Genomic DNA, 21,261 nt, shown 5'->3' with positions numbered 1-21,261 from the left:
TATTCAGCCGGCTTATCAGCCACCAAACAGTGTTTTCCTCTCACAAAAAATCAGCCGTTTCAGCTTTTCAGCCGGCTTATAAGCTGAAGCGAACAGGCCGAAGGACCTAGTCCATCAGAATTGACGAACACGGAGCTACTGTAGAAAATATGAACGACACATTTTCGATATAACGAACTCAAATCTCGTGAAAAGAATGTGGAAAAAAGTGTAGTTTGTGCCGATTTAGCTCCCGTTTGGTTTCACGACTAAGGTTTAATCCCTTTCACATCGAATATTAAATGTAAACTAATTATGAAACCAATTGCATGGATGGAGGCTAATTCACGAGACGAATCTATTAAATCTAATTAGTCCATGATTTGGCAATGTGATGCTACAATAAACATGTGCTAATCATGAATTAATTAGGTTTAATAGATTCGTCTCGCGAATTAACCTCCATCTATATAATTAATTTTATAATTAACTCATATTTAATTATAAGCTCGAAGATCCTTAGCCGTGAACGGGTACGTCGACAAAAATTATTTTCACAAAACCCAACGCCGACCTGGCAAAGCACAGCAGATTCGAAATTCGAAATCTGTCACAAGAACCGAGGCCAAAATCTCCCTCCACTCCTGTCAAAAAAAAAGAAAAAAAAGAAAAATCTCCCTCCACCGGCCACCGCCCTCTCCCTTCCCCTTTTCACCGAGCAGTAATATTTTCGTTCGACTCGTGTCACCTCCGAAAATCCCTCCTCTCCGACTGGCTTGCGAAGGAAGGAGCCAAGGAGGGAGGCCGAGAGGGATCATCTGCGGTTGAGTGAAGAAGAAACATTCTATTTCCAACGCTTTTCGCCTCCCCCCACTTTCCCCACAAACAAAAACCCCTCCCCTGCCGCCGCCTCCCTCCCCCACCCCTACTGAGATCACCTTTTCCACCACGCACGCCCTAAAAATATTTTCAAAACCTAGGCCATTCCCGGCGACCGCGGTACCGCCGGCCGTTCGCTTCCCTCCCCGCGCCGCCTAATCCTCCGCCCGCCACCGCACCGCTCCTCTCGCGCCCGAGTGGGGCGGAGATCCGCGCCGGGCTTGGGCTGGTCTCTTCGTTCGCTGGTGAGTAACCCGTGGTTTTGCTGTTGTTCCGTTCCTTGGGCTTGGGTTGGTTCCTTGTTGCTTTTGCTGCTGTTCTTCTTCCTCTTGGGCCGCGCGAGGGATCGTGGTCGGTTGGCGCCGTGGGGCTTCGTCGTTTGACTCGGGACTGCGGGCGCGGTTTGCTTTGCAAGGATTTTTTTTTTTTTTTGGGGGGGGGGGGGGCGGCTGGTTGAACCAAGCAAGTGTGAAGCCCCCGAGTCAAAGCGCGCAGCGCTAGTTTTTTTTTTTTTTTTTTTTTTTTTTTTTTTTTTTTTTGCGTCGGTTGGGTTCGCTGTGATTTTCTGCGGTGGAGTGATTCCGTGGCTACCTTGTTCTACAATGATAGGATCACAGCACATTAACAAGGTACTGTGTCTAATCACCGCACATTAGCATCATTGTTATTGAGAATTATGCTAATGTGCTGTGATTAGACACAGTACTTCTTGAAGGCATGCCATTTGCTCTAATGCAGTAATGCCGTTCTGCACTTTTGGCCAGTATAGTTTCTAGGTTGCTTTTATATTTGGCATTGAAGTTAATCAAATGGGAATATGATTTAATTCATCTTGGTAACAGGTGTTTTTGTTTCAGTATGTTAAATCCAGCAGTAAACAGGGTCATGGTTCATTCAACATTTCAGTGAAACCTACATTTGGGTTAATTTCTGTTATCAACATACCCTTTTACTGTTATTTTTATTATTTGGCACCTGTGCAAATTAGCATTCTTGTTTTGCTTATCCATTTGTTTTACTTTCGTATTGTATTTTTGTTTTTCAGTAAAATAGTTCATGTATGCAAAGATGGAATCAGATATGTTTCTGTACAAGTAAATGGTATAATGATACTATGTATGAATCAGGATGGAATATTGCCGGATGACAAGTTGAAAAATATGGAATCTGTTCAAACAAATGGACAGCTAGGAGATGATGATATAATAATTATTGACTCTCAAAGTGATGAAAATAAAGTTGGAGCTAAAAGTAGCATAAGAGAAGATCTCTTTAAGGAGCATAAGGAGCCTGTATGCAAAACAATGGACAATGATGTGAATGAAGAAACATCCATTACTGATGACGATTCAGAGGCTGACTCATTCGAATTCTTTGTCCACGAATCAGATAATGAACAAGCTTTAGGATCTGAGAAAGACACCGAGGTGTGTGAATCTAATAAACTCTTTCAATTATACGGTGACCTACTTAAGTTTTGTGAAGTTCTGTTGGTATTAATGAGATCAGATATTTTCAATAAAAGTAAGAATATTATGTAATTAGTACTCCTTGAGAAAATATTGCAACTGACATGGAATTTTTGGAACTCTTATTAGCCATTGTTATGTTATTTTATTGTTTTTGCTATGCTGTTCTATATCATCTATACCTTTTTATGTTTGTCAGACTTCCTATCAACTACAATGCAGTTTCTCTTAGAAGTTAAAATTTTGATGGATTGAAATTTAGCAGTTTTTATTTCAAGTTAAACAGTATTTGTCAACTCTTTTTTCTTCTTCCAAATTTGATTATCTTAACAGGTACCTCTAACTGAGGAAGAAGTTGAAGAATTGGTTTGTGAATTTCTTGAAGTTGAGAGCAAAGTAATCATTTCTGGTTTTATGCATATTTTTCTTTTACTTATTTTTCTTTCATTTCACTGATTGCGTTTCTGGTGACTCTTAGGCAGCTCAAGCGCAAGAGTCACTTGAAAAGGAGTCATTGGACAAAATTGAAACTGAAGTAAGATTGGAGTTATCCGAGAGGCTTCAAGGAGAAGAGGTTTTAAACATGTTCATGTTTATTGTGTAATTTGTAATCCTTAATTGTTTATCTTTCTATACACTGATACATTTCTTTAATTTAACTAGTTAGAATCAGCTGTCTCAACTGAGATGGAGCAATTCCAGGTGCAATGGGAAAATGAACTTGATAATCTGGAGACCCGTAGTTCTATTCTGCTGGTAATCTTTTCCTTAAATAGGATATTGTTTGGCATGTCCATGTTACATTATTACTTACTGCCATCTGTATGCGCTATCCTATATAGACGCATTTCCTGAAATCTTGTGCTGTATAAATGCATATGAACATTTAATGCTGAACCAATTGACCTATCTTTCTATGTATAATAATGGCCTTGCATTTCTGGTACCTGTGGAGTTATTTTGTAGAATTCTGTTGGAGGACTTGGCTTGGTACCCACAAATAAAATGTCAGCCTTTTTTTTTTAATGGTTCTGTGTTACACTATAAGGCTGGTTTTATTAAATTGATGCATTTTTTTACTCCCATGTTGGTTGGTATGTGCTTTTTATTTCTGTTGGCAAATGAATTTTAAAAGACCCACGTTATGCATTCGACTAAAGATAAATTTGCATTTTTTTTTTGTAATGCAGGAGCAACTTGATGCTGCTGGAATTGAACTTCCCAGACTCTATAAGTCAATTGAAAGTCAAGTTCCAAATGTTTGTGAAACTGAAGCATGGAAGAGCAGGGCCCATTGGGCTGGTTCTAAAGTGCCTGAAGAAGCTAACCAATCCATTAAAAAGGCTGATGAATACCTCCAGTCTTGCAGACCTGTAAGGAGGTAATATTGGGGCTAAAATTTGGTTGTTTCTGTGTTTATGTTACGAATCTCAGCTTTCCCTTACCTACTTCAATCAGAAAACATGGGAGGTTGCTGGAGGAAGGTGCTAGTGGCTTTCTTGCCGGAAAAATTCCTGTTGGGGATGGTGATTCTATTCAGTGTCATGAGAGAAGTTGGAGCTCATTCAATGAACTTATTAAATCTAAGGAGAGTGCTGAAAATACTTTTGGTAGCAGTAACTGGGCATCAGTTTATCTTGCAAGTACCCCCCAGGAAGCTGCAGCATTGGGTCTCCAGTTTCCTGGAGTTGACGAGGTGCCCCTTCAACTCATCAGTTTCTTATTTTGTGATGCCACGATTATACTATTTATTAGCTTAATTCATGGAATTCTTGAAATTTATCCTACCCTCTTTCCTTAATTCTAAAATCATGTTCCGTTGAGGTGTTGACTATTATTTGTTAATCTTGAATAATAACAGAGGGAAAAAGCCACCCCTATATGTATATTTAAATAAAGGGGAATAAACCTAGAGCTGAAGCGCCTGGATTGCGAACTAAAGTGCTTTTTTCACACAATGTTGTTAGGATAAAGGGGTTGGAAATACTTGGACAAAGGGCATACAGCTTTTATTTTTTGTAATGAATACTGTCTAGTGTATTGGTAACTCTCATATGTGCAATGCCTACTGATCCTGTTTAACATCGACCAATTTTAGTATTTTGTCTTTAGCTGTATATCACCATGACGTGTGTGCAGTCATGCTTTTCATCTTTCACAATAATATGTACAGAAAGGGTAGTTATAGTGAAAATAATATTACTGCAAGATAAACAGTGATGAGTTAGTACACTGTACTGTGTTAGTAGACCATTTGAGCTATATTAATTTTAGAAAGAGAAGTACTTGTCAATACAAAATACTGCAGGAGTTAACATTAGTGTTTTCTCTCTCTAACATGACATGTATTTTTTGAATCTGCTCCTCATCTATGGCTCTTCCTTTCTGAATCTTCATTATTATTCTTGCTATTTTGCAGGTGGAGGAAATATCTGAAGTTGACGGTGTTTTTGATGATATAAAAGGTCTAGATGAAGTAGAACTTTCTGAGGAACAGAGAAGGAAATACAGAAAGGTCAGCTGAGACTACTTCTGTAGCTCTACTAATCAATTAAAACTACAGACATGCCACTGGTTTTTTTCTTTAGTGCGCCTATGCTTAATTGCAGCCCATGGACCTATTTCCACTCCTGCCTCTTCACATAATTTCTTATTCCCAGCATATGAATGCCTAGGTATCAAAGTGTGGTCTAATAGTTTCTTCTGTCTCATCCCTGGTTTTCATACTGTTGGCAGCCGTGACAACGTTTTTTGCCACATTGCAGCGACATAAGCAGATTATTTATAAACCTAATTAGCATAATCTATCAGGCCTCAACAAATAATGTAGAAAAAGATAAGAAAGATTTGTTAGCACCTGTATTTACACACTTGTCTAGTTTAAACCATCAATGTCAAGCCGTCTTGTTTGGACTGCCTGACCCACAAAATCGGAGCATATAGCCCCTTCTGGAAGTGCAGTCACCCATGTTATGTTTTCTTACTGGTTGAACTGGCAAATCTGGGCGAGCTTGCTGGTAATGGTAACACCACTACAACCCTGCAGAATCTACTCATACTACTTCTAGTTTAGCTGCTGGGTTTCTAGTAGCACAAGATAGGGTTTTCTTGATATGGGATTCCTTGGTGTGCTTCCCTAATTAATGGGAACCTAAGTTATACCATCGATGTAGGTAAAGGAAGAGGATGATGCAAAAATAATGAATTGCCTGCAGCGTCGTTTGAAAGGGAAAAGGATGAGAGGCACTAAGGTACTTATTTAAAGATATTGTTTTGAGCTCTGTTTTGTGTCTATGTATTTTTTGTAAATTGCATAGATAATTTGTCTGTGATTTATAGGGTAAATTTCTTACATCTAATGCATCCTTTCCTGTTTTGCAGGAGAATTTTGGTTTGGTCTCATCATGCCATGAGAAGCCTCTATCAGAAAATGGTGTTTTGGGTGCTAAAAGTGACCTTCCTTCATCTAAAAAACTCAAAATTGATGAAAACAAACTTTCTATTGAGGAGCTTTTCCAGAAGAGATCGGAAACTGTGATAATAGAAAGTGATGATGAAATGCAGATAGATAGAAAACCAGGGGAAGGTAGCTCAGCTAGAGTTGAAAAGGTGGCTGATATCATTGATCTTGATGACCCATCACAAAGCCCTAAGCTCAGTGATAAAAGTTTGCCTAAAGCTTTCAAATGTACCATTTGCACTGAAATATTGAATGCCTCTGAGGTGCATCGCCACCCAGTACTGGATGTTACTGTTTGCGGACCGTGCAGATTTCTTGTGATCGAGAAGAATCGTCTTGAGGTGACTGTTTACCTTCTTTTTATGTAGATAGTTTTGAACCTTAAACAGAATCAGGTTTGACTTCTGATGTCTTGAGCTAGGCATTAATAATTTCTTAGAGATGCTGTTTGCATTTGCGCAGGATCCTGTATCTGGTGGTTATTGCACTTGGTGTGCACAAAGCGAACTACTTCAAAGTTGTAGTTCTTGTAAGCTGCTTTTCTGTAGAAATTGTTTGTTGAAGAATTTAGGTGAAGAATGCTTATCGGAAGCTATAGCCACTGGTTGGCAGTGTTGCTGCTGTGTACCCAGTCAACTGGAAGTTTTAATTTCTGAATGTGACAAGGCCCTCAGTGGTGTTGAATCTTCTGATTCAGAGAGCAGCGACACACATCTTTCTGGACCGGAAACCAATGGTCCTGTTAGGTATGATCTTTTCCCCTAATTTATTTAGTATAACAAAGCTGAGCTCCTGGTCATTCCTTCATCCTGTTATCAGCAAGCGAAGAATGAAGAAAAGGATTAGAAGAATTATGGATGATACAGAACTTGGTGAGGAAACTAAGCGCAAAATTGCAATGGAGAAGGTTTGTGATCTTTCAGTCTCTTATCTTTATTATATATATATTGTTGCCTGAAGCTGTCGCATCTAGGCTGTGACTTTAATATTATTTTGAAGGCAAGGCAAGACCATTTGAAGTCCATGCAAGAGCAATCTGCCGGCAAGTTAAGAAGTGAGAATGTTGGAACTTCCTTTGGAGCCCCATCGGAAGTCTCTTTAAAGGATGCTGGAGATGGGCATATAGTCAACCTTGCCAGAGAGGAAGATGAGGAACCTGTTAGGATTCCAAGCAGCATGTCTTTTAAACTGAAGCCTCATCAGGTCGGCGTGGTCAAAATTTCCTCTCTTGCTTATTCATCACCGTAACTAAATTAGATTAATAGGACTCTGATATGAAAATTGCTATGTTATAATGTGTTTGCATGTTGAAATATTCAAAAGGGAATCCTGAGCAGATGATGACTTATGAGGGGATTCAACTGTTTGCCAAGTGCTATGCTGTTACTCTTGCACCAACAATGACTATCTGTACAGGGAGCCCATATCTGAATCCGACTGAATTTTATGATATTGCAGGTAGAAGGAATAAGGTTTATGTGGGAAAATGTTATTCAATCTGTTAAAAAGGTGAAATCCGGGGATAAAGGTCTTGGCTGCATTTTGGCGCATAATATGGGCCTTGGGAAAACCTTTCAGGTCTGTGTTGGCTTAGATATAAATTTTCTTAAGTGTTATCCATTTCTTGTATGCTACAACTACATGTTCACATGGCAATCAATTATGTGCTGGAACTAGACCCTGCATTTCAATCAATTTCATTTTTTATACTTGTAATGTTGAGCCTGTTGATTCTTATATTTCTAAAGGTTACTGTTATGGCGACTTTTATTTTGCATACTCATCTTTTTTTGTTTGCACCTTGCAGGTTATTACATTCCTCTACACTGTTATGAAATGTGCTCAATTGGGTTTGCGCACAGCACTTATTGTTACCCCTGTTAATGTTCTTCATAACTGGAGGAAAGAGTTTATCAGGTGGCATCCAGCCGAACTGAAGCCTCTTCGTGTTTTTATGTTGGAAGATGTTGCCAGGTGTCGATAAATTTCTTGTTTTGTTTCTTTTTGTTATACATGCGGCTAAATTGCAAATCTTTTTGTGCCAATATTGCATATGAAACTGCAAGCTGCTCTGGATACGAAAAAGTAGGGGAGAGCTCTTCTGAATGTATGCGCATATATTGAAAATCCATTTTTTATACAAGCTTATCTTGAATTAGAGATGGTGTGGTCTACAAGATGAAGTTTTAACCACTAGCCTATTATTTATAGTTTCACTAAATATTTTCCTTCAGCAGCCCTATATAGGGTGAAGCCAGATTTGGGGGTTTTCTCAGCCCGTGTGGTTGAGGCTTCTTTTTAATGACAATTCCTTGGGGAGGCTGTTCCCCAGGGTTGAGGTTTTTTTCCCTACACCTTGTCCAAAACAATTATGTTTAGTTAGGAAATAAGATAAGATACACAAGTCCTAAACAATACATGTTGTCAAAACAGTTACCATGAGTAGTGCAACTCTATTCTTCTTAATATAATGATGCGCAGTTCTCCTGTGTGTTCGAGAAAAAAAGTAGTGCAACTCAACTATAAACATTCTATGAAAGCTGCTTCAGTCCTGCTAAAACTTAGGCAACCTGCTGCAGCTCTACCTGACAAATTGGTTTATATTCTAATTAGAATTGCAAGTCCTTGATTAGGCTCTTGTGTTTGAACAATTTTTGGTATATTGGAAATCTTGGGACTCGAAGGTTGTTGGACATGTTATATACACTTAATTCTTGTATTTGATTCCTTTTGATCTATGAATTCAATAGTGGCATTCCCAGGATCTCATTCTGATTGCCTTTCTTGAATCTGGGGGCAACTGTCAAAGAAAAGAAAGCTCATCTAAGTTTTGGTTAAATGTTCTTTTATTTTATTGGCATGTTTCTTTAACCTTCTTCAAGTAGTGTGATGTTCTAACAATCTTACTGGGTCCAATGTTTCGATGAATACTAGCACGATTATGGATCAAGCCTAATGGCCAACTAATTTTTTTTATTGCATTGCATGATCGCATTATTTACGTATGGTGCCCCCCCCCCCAAAAAAAAAAAAAACGCACTCTGGCTAAATGGGAATATGGTTTTATTATTTTTGTGAATTTTGTGATGTGATGGTTCCTATAATAAATCTTTATCTGACCTTTTTTTTTGCAGGGTGAAAAGACCAGATTTACTAACCAAATGGCGAGTAAAAGGCGGAGTGCTTCTCATTGGTTATTCATCATTTAGGAGCTTATCCCTTGGAAAGCATGTGAAGGACAAAAATGTCGCAAATGAAATTACTTATGCTTTGCAGGTGACATTCTACGTTTCTTGCTGTTGTTTTATTATTGTTTCAAGCTTCTATGTTGCTGTAAGATGGCTTTTTGTGGCTATGCACTGTGGTTTCAAATAACGTCATGCTTTTATGGTAATATGGCATGCTTTATGATATAGTATGATTTCTCCCAACTTTATTACATGTTAGCTGTGGGTTTTTGACACTGTTCATTGTACTACTAGTGTGGGCCAGACATTCTTGTATGTGATGAAGCACATATGATAAAGAATAGGAGGGCTGACATTACACAGGCTCTGAAACAAGTAAGGACACAGAGAAGAATTGCGTTAACTGGATCTCCGTTGCAGAATAATTTGATGGAATATTATTGTGTAAGGAGCAGCGCATCCCTACTGTTTCGTTTGCTTAATTGTCCAATTACTGAAATTACCATGGTGTTAATATTAATTGTTTGCCAATGAATTTTGGTTTAATCATGTGCGTAGATGGTTGATTTTGTTAGGGAAGGCTTTCTTGGGAGTAGCCATGAATTCCGAAACAGGTAATTGAACACTCTACTATATGTACACCGTAATTTTATTGAAATTTGAAATAATAAGTCCTGTTTTATCAGGTTCCAGAACCCCATTGAAAATGGGCAGCACACAAATTCAACATCAGATGATGTAAAGATCATGAACCAACGATCGCACATTTTGTTTGAACAACTGAAAGGTTTTGTCCAGCGGATGAGCATGAATGTTGTGAAGAATGATCTACCACCTAAGAAGGTTTTTGTTATTACTGTAAAGCTATCTCAGCTGCAAAGGAAGCTATACAGAAGATTCTTGGATGTTCATGGTTTCTCAAGTAGTGGTTACTCAGAAAAATCTCACAGTTCCTTCTTTGCCAAGTACCAAACATTAGCCCAGGTATGATGACCCTGCAATCCTGCATCTTTGTGCTGTTTCTTGGATAAAAACAAGTTGGGATTGCTGTCTAGCAGTTTTCACTTGAGTGGAGGTGTAGCAAGATCATTGCCTGTGCTTTATAGTTTCCTTAAGGTATCAATCTTTACCAAGTACAATTGATCTCGTGATTGTAGATGAGTAGGAGGAGATATGAGTAATTCTTTTTAGAAAGAAGAGTTTTATTTTGGCACTAATGCCATACCATATTAATGTTTATTTGTATATCAAATTAATCTCAACCATTATAATTTGGATCCACTGTAACCAAATGTTGGAGATACAGGGAAACCGAGACTAAAAGTGGTTTTTGAAGGATGGCGCTCGTCCTCTCCCCTCCCCCTCCCCTTCCCCTCCCCCTCCCCTTCCCCTCCCCGGCGCACCTTCCCCCCACACCAGCCCCACGCCGGCATCCACTTCGGGCCCGGTGGCCACCTCCTCGGCTGTGGTTCCGCCCCGCCCAGCCTGCTCTTCATCCCTGGCGTTGGGGTCCATCCCATGTTCCTCTCCATGTTCCCTACTGGAGCCTTTCCGAGTGACGGTGGGTCGCTCCAAGGCCCAGCAGTGGAACGACGACTCGCCTCCCTCGGCTGCATCCTCTTCTCCTCTCTCCTTCAAGGAGGCGTTGCTGGCGGGTGTCGCTGCATTGGCTAGGTGGGCTCCTCCCAGCTAGGCAGTATCATCTGAGTCCCTGCATGGAATCTCCTCGCCACGAAATTGTGCTGCGGCCAGAGGATCGCGTGAGCAAGGGCGGCGGCAGGTCCTTGGATGCGGATGGCTGGTGCTATGCGGAGGGGTGGCGCGATCGACTTGAACGTCGCTGTCAGGAGCACCCGCTTCGGCAGCTAGTCCCGGCGGACCTTCGGGGGCGGTGCTTTAACTGTTTCTCCTAACATCATCGGTCGGCTAGCTGCTGGTCCCGCCCCCCTCCCCCCCCCCCCCCCCCCCCCCACACACACACAAGGCTAACCCCTGCTCGCTTGGTCCGGTGGTCACGGTGGCCCAGAAGACGATCATGCGCCACCTCGGATTTGGAGATGGGGAGGTGATCGATCAAGCGGCCCAAGACAATTACAGTAAGCTGTTCAAGCCTATGGTCCCTGAATCTCATATCGCTACCATGGCTGCCATTTTTGGCTGGTCTGTTGAGGAAGGAGAGCAAGTGCGTTCTGCAGATGTGCTGGCTATCCTGTGATTTGGTTTGGTTAATTTGGGTCGGTAACTTATTTGGTCAAAATGAATCCTTCATCTATCTTAATCTGGAATGTGCGGGGGCTCAATCAGCGGGATCGAAGGAACTCGGTCAGGGATGCCATTCTTTCTAGTAATGCTGATATCATTTGTCTCCAAGAAACCAAGGTTGCTGATATGTCTCAATGGTTGTTTCTCTCTGTGTTCGGGTCAGATTTTGACAAATTTATAGCTCTGCCGGCATCTGGTACTAGGGGAGGGGTCCTGATTGCTTGGAAGGGTAGCTCGTGTCAGGCTATTGCCACTATTTATTCAGTTTTAGTTTTGTTCTCTGAACAAGAAGGGTGCAATTGGTGGTTCACTGGAGTTTATGGGCCACAAGGGGATGATGAGGAAGTGCTGTTCCTGCAGGAACTTCACTCCGTCCGTGCTCTGTGTAATGGTCCTTGGCTTGTGGTGGGTGATTTTAGTCTCATTTATCAAGCTGAAGACAAAAATAATACGAATTTGAATAGGGCAATGATGGGCAGGTTCCGGCGATTCCTGGATGATGCTGAGGTCAAGGAGATACCTTTACACGGCCAGAAGTATACATGGTCAAATGAGACAATCACCACTCTTGTCAGGCTGGGACCGGACTTTTAGCTGTGTGGATTGGGAGGCCATCTTTCCTGATTCAGTGTTGCAAAGTACAACTTCAGGGGTCTCTGATCATTGCCCCCTCATTCTTGGTTTGAAAGTCAGCACTGGTGGTAAACGACGCTTCCATTTTGAAAGTTTCTGGACCAAAATTCCGGGCTTTTTGGATGCTGTTAAACAGAATTGGGAGGCTCCTGTACAATCGAATTGTGCAGTTGTGCGCCTTTTTCTTGCAGCGGCTGAGTAAAGGGCTGCAGCGATGGGGACAGCGGAAAATGGGGAACATCAAACAACAACTTGAGATGGCTAAAGAGATTCTGCACTGTTTGGAAATTGAGAGGGACACCAGGGAGCTCTCTGCAGGAGAGGATTGGCTGCGCAAGAAGCTAAAGCTCCATTGCCTTGGATTGGCATCTCTAGAGTGCACCATTGCTCGGTTGCGTTTTAGGATCTTGTACCTACAGGAGGGTGATGCTAATACCTCTTTCTTCCACAAACAAGCCTGTTTCAGGAAAAAGAAAAATTTCATACCAAAATTACAGGTGGGTGATCCGATAGTTGTCTCACAGGAGGATAAACAAGAAGCAGCGCTGAATTTTTATGAAAATCTCATTGGGATAGCAGAGGAGAGGGATTTTACTATTGACCTTGCTGAAATTTGTATCCAGGAGCATGAACTCTCTTCCTTGGATGCCCCTTTCACGGAGGAGGAAGTCTGGGCAACCATCAGAGACATGCCCTCAGACAAATCCCCTGGACCAGACGGCTTTACGGGTCGTTTTTATAAATCTTGCTGGAATATTATCATAGGGGATCTACTGATGGCACTGGATGCCATTTACAGGGGTCATGTGTTCAAATTTAGGCTCCTCAATACTGCTTTCATTACTCTCCTGCCTAAGAAACCAGATGCTATTCAAATAAAGGATTTCAGACCTATAAGCTTGATTCACAGCTTCGCAAAGTTGGTGACCAAGGTCTTGGCAAATCGGCTGGCCCCTGTGCTATCATCCCTGATCTCTACAAATCAGAGTGCTTTTGTGAGAGGGCGAAATATCCACGACAATTTTCTATTTGTTCAGCAGATGGTAAAATCCCTGCACAAGAAAAAGGAGGCTCATCTCCTTCTCAAGCTAGATATTTCAAAAGCTTTCGATTCTGTCTCATGGTCCTTTTTATTGGAAGTTTTGCGACATGTGGGATTTGGACAGCAGTGGTGTAATCTCATATGCCTGATCCTGTCCACATCTTCCACACAAGTGTTGGTAAACGGTGAGCCAGGGATGAATATTCTACATTGACGTGGGCTTCGGCAAGGGGATCCTCTTTCCCCAATGTTATTCATTTTGGTGATGGATGTCCTGAACTCTCTGGTTGAGTATGCGACTAGAGAACAGATGCTGCACCCTTTGGCCATTCTGCAAGCCCGACATCGGGTTTCTTTTTATGCAGATGATGCTGTGATTTTCCTGAGGCCTTTTAGTTTGGACTTGCAAGTAATCAGACAGCTTCTTGATTCATTTGGGCATGCTTCTGGCCTTCAAACTAACCTGGCTAAGAGTTCAGTTTCACCAATCCATTGTTCTGAGGCTGAGAAATCCCTCACGGCAGACCTGGTGTCCTGCCCTGTCAAAGATTTCCCCTGTACTTATCTGGGACTCGCACTCATGATTGCTAAGCCCACCAAGGATGTTCTGCTGCCTTTAGTGGATAAGGTGGCAGACTATCTCCCTGGGTGGAAGGCTTCCCTGATGAATAGAGCAGGGAGACTGGTTATGGTTCGAGTGGTCTTGACAGCCCCTCCCATATATTCTTTAATTGCAATGGATCTTCCAAAGTGGGTTCTCAAAGCAATCGATAAAAGGAGACAGGGTTTTGGTTGGAAGGGGCAAGAAAAGGGAAATGGAGGCAGTTGCCTAGTTTCTTGGGAAAGAGTGCAGTGACCTCTGGAATATGGAGGACTTGGGATACATAACCTGGAAATTCTTGGCTGGGCCTTGAGGATTCCCTGGCTTTGGGCACAAAAAACTGATTCTTCAAGACCCTGGGTTGGCCTTCCAATACAGGTACCAAAAAGTGCCGAAGCCTTATTCCAAGTTGCAGTGGACGCTATTGTTGGTAATGGGGAAAGTATTCTTTTCTGGACTGATAGATGGATGGATGGCTACACTTTGGCTGAGCTTGCTCCTAACTTATTCAGGACTGTTCCAAAGCGGACAGCAAAGAGGAGGACCGTTGCCCAGGCACTCCAAAGCAGAACTTGGGTGGGAGACATTAAAGGCGTGCTTTCAGTGCCAGTTCTCTTGGAGTACCTGCAAATTTGGGATATTATGGATGGAATTGTCTTACAGGATAGCGAGCTGGATCAGTTTAAATGGAAGCTAACCCAGTCAGGTTCATATAGCAGTAAATCCGCATACGCTGCCTACTTCATAGGAACCACCAGGATTGGCCCTTGGTGACGGATTTGGAAAAGCTGGGCACCTCCATGGTGCAAATTCTTTATTTGGCTGGTTTTTCACAACCGTTGTTGGACGGCTGATCGCCTCGCAAAGAGGGGTTTGGCTCACCCGGCGGCTTGCCCTTTCTGTGATCAAGCTGAGGAGACTATACAACACATTTTGGTAGGATGTGTCTTCACTTGACAGGTTTGGGTCATGATCCTTCAGTGCCTGGGTCTGATGGTTTTGGCGCCTGGGCCTGCTGATGTCAGATTCTTTGGTTGGTGGAGGAAAGCCATCACGTCTGTGCCTAAGGAGAGGCTCAAGGGTCTCAACTCGTTGATAATCCTGGTGGCCTGGGAGGTTCGGAAACATCGCAATGCATGTGTTTTTGAAAATGCAAGACCAAATATTCAGGAGGTGCTTCAGGCCATTAGCACAGAGAGTAGCTATTGGTGTATGGCTGGGGCCTCTAAGCTTCAGGAGCTATTGGCCAGGTCGTTGACCCAGAGAGCATAAGCTCTGGTGTCTGGTCGTTTTTCTCTATGTTCGTGCCGTGCCTGTTCTGTAGTGGCATGGGGTGTGTGGGTGTGTTGGTTCTTTGTACTCGGGTTGGGTCCCTCCTGGACTCGTGTATACCTTTTTTCTACCTTAAATGAAATGGCACGCAGCTCTCTTGCGTAGTTTGTGAAAAAAATGTTGGAGATATTTTACTTTTCTATAATTAACATGATAATTTCTAGCTCTTGAGGTCAAATGTGGAGGTTCCTTTTTCTTCACCACTTACTAAGATATGAACACCATCTTGAAATTTAGGTATGGAATCATCCAGGGCTCCTCCAGATGTCTAAAGAACAGAGAGGAACTTTGCGTCATGAGGATGCTGTTGAGAATTTTATGATGGATGAGAGTTCAAGTGATGATAATACTGAAAATTACTTTCCTAATGGAGGTAATTGTTTATGTCCAGAGATGGGTAAATCTGCAGAGTGTACTTTGTGTTATTATCGGAAGCCAATGATATTTACACCTGCTCTAAACTTTATTATTTTTACAGAGAAGCAGAAGGATAGAGCTGACCAGCAGTCCAAAAAAAGCAACTTTGTGAATGAGGTACTATATCAAGTGCAAAATATTTGAAACTTCCATTATATAGTAAGGAACTTCATCAAATATTTTCTATCAATTGTCTCTTAACTGTGTACCAGACATCTTTCTGGTTAACTGGTTTCTATGTATGTGCTGTAATGGATGATTAATAATTTAATCCAAACTCAGTCTGCCAATAAACCAGTGACCCGTACTTCTGTGGTGGAATAATCCTCATGACACATTAAGTATTTGGTTCTGATTATGCTTTTTAACTTGTCATTTTTATTGCAGGAAAGTAACTGGTGGGAGGAACTTCTAGATGAGAATACTTACATGGAGGCAGATTACAGTGGCAAAATGATTTTGCTCCTTGATATCCTGTCAAAAAGTTCTGAATTGGGCGACAAGGTATTGGTGTTTAGCCAGAGCTTGACTACCCTGGATTTAGTGGAGTTTTATCTGTCAAAATTGCAAATTAAAGGAAAAGAAGGCAAACATTGGAAGCGGGGGAAGGATTGGTATAGGTATGCTTCCACAGTTGATTTTCTTTGGTACACAAGAACATTGCTGTTGCTGGTGTGGCAGTTTCACAAGTATCTGTTTTCTTTTGGTTCTTATACTTTGTGTCATTCTCATGAGATAAACTGTTTATAACCTACTACTTCAACAAGATCCTGGACATAATGCTTTGTGTGCAACCACTTCCACGGCCTTCCCATAGTATGATGTCTGTTCCTGTAAACTCAAAAATTAGGCCTCAGGGAAGAAGCCCTGGTGGGAACTGGACCTTGAGTCTGGAAAGTGGTGTTTCTTTGCGATTCATGTGGGAATGAAACCATTGTGAAACCTGAAAAATCTTCAATTTGATTAGTTCCAGGATACCCATTATCACTTTGGTGCCATCTGCTTTGTTTTTGAACTATTAATCTGCCATTATTGGCAGAAACAGGGCTTCAAGTAGGGACTAGGAAATCTGCAGTCATGCCCTACTCCTTCAACCCAAAGCATCTATATTTTTATCTTAGTTCTCGCTATTCTGGTGTGCTGGTCAGTAACTAAATATAGCTCTTATGATTCCAGGCTCTGTCATATTCTTTTTTCCTATGGGAAACTGTCATGTTTCTCTTTGGAATATTCTGTAGGGCTAGCATGACAGTATAGTCTTCTAATGTAAAGCAGTCATCACAAAGACTTGGATACCATCATTGTTGATACCTATTTCTGTAAAGACTATTGTTATTCTTGGCATGCATTTTTACTAGAGTTGCTTATCATCATTATTATTGTGTGATCTTGCAAATATTATATATCCATCTCATGCTGAACAGGCTTGATGGGAGCACTCCATCTTCTGATCGGCAGAATCTTGTGGAGATGTTTAACGACCCTGAAAATGCAAGAGTGAAATGCACGTTGATATCAACTCGTGCTGGATCTCTGGGCATTAACCTTCATGCTGCAAATCGTGTGGTTCTTTTGGATGGATCCTGGAATCCAACACACGATCTGCAAGCCATTTATCGAGTTTGGAGGCAAGAACTTGTCACCTGAGTTGCTCATTAGTTGCACCTACATGCGATTATTTATTTATTCAGTGGGAATATTATTTTCAGGTATGGCCAGACCAAACCTGTATATGCTTACCGCCTAATGGCACATCGAACAATGGAAGAGAAAATATATAAGCGACAGGTACGTTTGTATTTTTTCTTCTGGTCTGGAGTTATCAGTTTGAATTATCTGCGTTATTCTCTTGTACCTGGTAGCTAAAGGTCCATCCTTGTTTGAAAAATTACTCATCTTAAACGAGTAGGTGACGAAGGAAGGCCTCGCAGCAAGGGTGGTGGACAGACAGCAAGTTTCAAGAACCATCTCCAAAGAAGAGATGTTGCATCTTTTTGAATTTGGTGAAGAGGAATTAATGGAACAGAATGAGAACGGTTCTACCATGACTGAGAAGCCATTCACTTCCAACACCAGTGGAACTTCTGAACCTGTACCTGTCGACAGACTCATGCTGAACCTACTCAGTGAACAAACTGGGTAAGGCGCATCCTATTACTTTCCTCATGAATACAACCTGATGAGTACCATGCTATAGGTGCATAAATTCTAGGATTTTAGTTTATTAACTAATCAGACATGTCTCATCTGTTTATTTCCTCGCTCTTTATTGCCTCCCAGTTTATATGTCAAATATGAATCTTGACTATGTTACTGTGTTAATCAGCTGCTTGTTGGGTAACATCTGTTTGGAATTTACAGGTGGATTGCTGGTTACCATGAACATGAAGCTCTCCTCCAAGAAAATGAAGAGGAAAGGCTTACAAAGGAGGAACAAGACATGGCCTTGTCAGAGTGGGAGGCTTTGAGGAAAGGTGTACGTGATCCCGAGAGAAAATCAAACATGACTGCGGTTCCAGCAGATCCCAACGTTGTGCGGTCAGTCAAGGCTGCTTCAAGAAGCCGGCAACCGCAGCAACCTAAGGTTAACTCCAACAACCAAAAGAAGTGCAACAACTTAACCCACATGCTAACTCTAAGAAGCGAGGGCACGAAAGCAGGGTGCACAATAACCTGTAATGAATGTGGCCAGGAGATTTGTTGGGAGACTCTAAATAGAGACAGAACGAGATGATGCTGGACGGCCCTGGTCTACGTGGCATTTCAGCAACATATTCTTTTGGTTCTTTTGTAAATGCTAACTTCGGGTAGTGCGTATACATTGCGTATGCAGGAGTCCTATTGTATAGAAAAAAGTAGAGGACGAGAAATTAGCTTTTGTGGTCCACAAGGTAGACCGCGTCACTTACAAATGAACTTTCACATGATTGGTGAAACATAGTTTTGGCAACATACCGTTGTGGACTTAACTTTCATTCTTAATTCATTCTCCACTTATGTTAAGCACTCTTCACTATTAACTGAGCGGTGGTGTCTGTCTGCATAATTAGAATTTTTTATGGCATTCATTTATTATATTTTTTTCTGCTCGCTCAATGCTGACCTGATTGGTGTTGAATCCTAAATTGTTTTCTTGAAGGGTGATGCTGTGAAATCTTGAGTTCCCTCACCCGTGCAATTTACGCTGGATGCCTGGATACGTAATCTTGATGTGAGATCTTCCATATGCTACATAGTTCGGTAACTTCGTTTGCTCTATAGGGCAATTTATTTCCATATAAGTTTATATCTATACCATCAATCCTACTCCCTATCCATTTCTTCCATCCATACCGTCACGCTGCTCATATTCTTACACTACTATCATCAGTCCATCGATTATTTTATTTAACCCTTTTAAAACTATTTGTTTAAAAATAAATTATGCCCATCTATATTTTAAAACCAGGTTTTTTTGTCACGCCAAACCTTTTGGCGCAACTAATACTTCAATCATGCCATATGGTTTGGTGTGGCCAAATTACCACAATAGCACATTTGCTGGGCATGAAGTGGGATGAGTCGCTAAGGGGGTGTTTGGCTCCCCTAGGTTAAATTTTAGCCCCTGTCACATCGGATGCTTGGACACTAATTAGGAGTATTAAATATAGACTAATTACAAAACTAATTGCACAACCCCTAGGCTAAATCACGAGATAAATCTATTAAGCCTAATTAGTCCATGATTTGATAATGTGGTGCTACAGTAACCATTCGCTAATAATGAATTAATTAGGCTTAATTGATTCGTCTCGTGATTTAATCTAGGGGTTCTGCAATTAATTTTATAATTAACTTATATTTAATTCTTCTAATTAACATCCGAATATGCGATATGCTACCAGATCGAAGGACCCGTGACCGTAGTCACGCCACAGCGCTCGGCGCAACCGAGCCACGCTGCTGGCGCAGCAAAAGCTAGCACGGGCGCCGAGACTTGGGGCTGCTGCCTGCTCTCCGTCTTCTCTGGCACGGGCACCGAGGCTTGGAGCTGCTGCGGTGCTGCATGCTCTCCGTTTCTCTCTCCGCAGGCCTCTCTTTTCTTGCCTCTCTTTTCTTTCCATGGTGCATGCATGGTGTTGTGGGTTGCCTCATTTTTTAGCAGCCTCCTACCACTTTGTATCTACACAAGGAAAGCATATACTTCTGCGCAACCATCTATATCATTTATCTATATCATTTTAAAGTTGATTCTTTTTCCCATAACTATGTGCATTTGTGATATTAAACGCTTTTATATTTTTAGTTGCGCCAATTCTAAGATCTCTGACTAAAATCCCTCATCTCATAACGTTGAATTTGGTTGGACACATGGACATGCAAATCTGGGCAAGTTAAACATATTTCTATTTTTTTTGCACGGATCATATAAGAAAAAATACACTATACATACAAAGGCACGTATAATTAGAAAATACACGGCAAACAAGCAGACCCTATATGTTAACGTTGATTCCCGACGCCTCACACACTTGATCACCTTGTCTGCAAATACCGGCCAAAGATCCCAGTGGTTTGCCCTTAGTCTCGGTAGGCTAGTTACGGTGTCCTCTAACAAAAAAGTTAGAGCAGAGAATAAAAACAGAAAATGAAAAAGATAAAAAAATAATTGTATTTGATGGATTGTGGATCATCCAATCGGCCTTGGTCCCATATAATTAAGGCCTGTGTACGTACACGTACTACACAATGTTTAGCCATATCCATTTAATAACCCGTTTAGTCTATTTAATAGCCGTTGAACCAGTTTAATTAGCCGTTTAGTCCGAATAAAGAGATGGTACGTGACTGACATTGATTAGACCTAAATGTGCTTGTGGTGCCAGTTTTAACTATCGACACCCTAATTGGAAAATACATTTTGTTATTTTTGTGAAAAGAGTTAACTGTCCAATGCGTCACACCAGTCACTATATTAGTACTTCTTTCTATAAGAAAGAAAAAGGTTTTAATTGATACGTTAGTACGATCAGTTCCTATAAGAAAATGATGCACACGTACGATGCATGTACTCCAGTTGAGAGAGAGAGAAAGAAGAGAGAGGCCGTGCATGCATGCTACGCCTGCATCACGCGGAGAGAGAAGATGGAGAGCAGGGCGGAGCCGGTAAAAATTGAGACCCTGTGCCAAACTTTAAAAATGAGATCTACCTTCTTAAAAAATAGGACTATAAATAAGATATATGATATATATCATAATAAGATATATTAGTCATTACCCATCAAAATTGATTAAAATATTAAAACTTAACTAGACCTGATTAGTATACTGGAGACTCGATCGATCACAATTCAAAAAGTGTTAAATCCGGCACGTTCCAGACTTCTAGATGGCCAGATCGGCTCCCCTCAGCCTGCGCCAGCACCTCAATGTCGCTGGGGCTGCGCAATCGACCGAAAACCGAAAAGCAAGTCGGCGCAATCAACTAGGGCTGCGCCTGACGCCTTCTATAGCTCTGTACGGCTGAACCGCCACGCGGGCCTGACGCGGTGACGGGCGTGACACCTTGTTCGCTCGTCGCCTCGATCCCGGTGCCTCTTCAAGGGCTGAAGCCTGAAGGGCGCATGCGCACGCTAGACGCGGTGAGGCGGTCACGCCTAAGGGCGGAAGGATCAAAAGCCTGTTGAGTGCTGACGGATGGGCTGAATCATGGATGGATCACGGATGGAGGACGGCCAGTCTGGTGGGCCCCTAAAACTTGGAGGCCCTGTGCGATCGCACCCACCGCCTGCACTCCCCTAGGTTCAGCCCTGATGGAGAGCACAGCAGCTTCGAAGCCTCGGTGTCCGTGCCAAAGCAGGTAGCAGCCGCAAGTCTCGATGCCCGTGCCAGCTTTGGCTGCGTTGGCAGTCTCGGTCGCGCCAAGTGCTGTGGCGTGACGCCATTGCAGGTAGCGCGACTCATCCCACTTAATGTCCGCACACATGCTGCTATTGCAATTTGATCACGTCAAATCATAT

The 21,261-nt window shown here is 41.9% G+C and overlaps 1 protein-coding gene across 4 annotated transcripts; it reads left to right on the top strand.

Moving 5' to 3' along the window:
* Positions 1–872: 872 nt before the first annotated feature.
* Positions 873–18,265, top strand: LOC117838975 (protein CHROMATIN REMODELING 20). 4 transcript variants are annotated; one of them, XM_034719194.2, is made up of 26 exons: positions 873–1,103; positions 1,986–2,285; positions 2,661–2,723; positions 2,806–2,901; positions 2,991–3,083; positions 3,518–3,708; positions 3,786–4,023; positions 4,747–4,842; positions 5,501–5,578; positions 5,709–6,128; positions 6,250–6,533; positions 6,607–6,694; positions 6,787–6,990; positions 7,246–7,365; positions 7,595–7,761; positions 8,922–9,063; positions 9,270–9,419; positions 9,534–9,589; positions 9,662–9,959; positions 15,083–15,242; positions 15,324–15,379; positions 15,650–15,882; positions 16,687–16,890; positions 16,972–17,050; positions 17,172–17,401; positions 17,624–18,265. In XM_034719194.2, the coding sequence occupies exons 2-26, from the start codon at positions 2,019–2,021 to the stop codon at positions 17,994–17,996; spliced, it is 4,386 nt and encodes a 1,461-aa protein (XP_034575085.1). In that variant the 5' UTR covers positions 873–1,103; positions 1,986–2,018; the 3' UTR covers positions 17,997–18,265. The 4 variants fall into 4 exon arrangements, with proteins under 4 accessions (XP_034575085.1, XP_034575083.1, XP_034575084.1 ...); XM_034719192.2 differs by having other exon boundaries at positions 1,904–2,285; XM_034719193.2 differs by having other exon boundaries at positions 874–1,103; positions 1,904–2,285; positions 15,083–15,218.
* Positions 18,266–21,261: the final 2,996 nt, after the last annotated feature.

The sequence above is a fragment of the Setaria viridis genome, chromosome 9, assembly GCF_005286985.2.
Source record: "Setaria viridis chromosome 9, Setaria_viridis_v4.0, whole genome shotgun sequence".
NCBI lineage: Eukaryota > Viridiplantae > Streptophyta > Magnoliopsida > Poales > Poaceae > Setaria > Setaria viridis.
This window is presented reverse-complemented; position numbering and strand designations above follow the sequence as displayed.

What these genes read in the sequence shown, in the direction of transcription:
- LOC117838975 (XM_034719192.2), top strand. Translation starts at nt 1,965, where the DNA reads ATGATACTATGTATGAATCAGGATGGAATATTGCCGGATGACAAGTTG. An exon ending in AGAGAAGGAAATACAGAAAG is followed by an intron (nt 4,843 to 5,500) that starts GTCAGCTGAGAC and finishes CCATCGATGTAG; the next exon opens with GTAAAGGAAGAGGATGATGC. An exon ending in AGTACCAAACATTAGCCCAG is followed by an intron (nt 9,960 to 15,082) that starts GTATGATGACCC and finishes CTTGAAATTTAG; the next exon opens with GTATGGAATCATCCAGGGCT.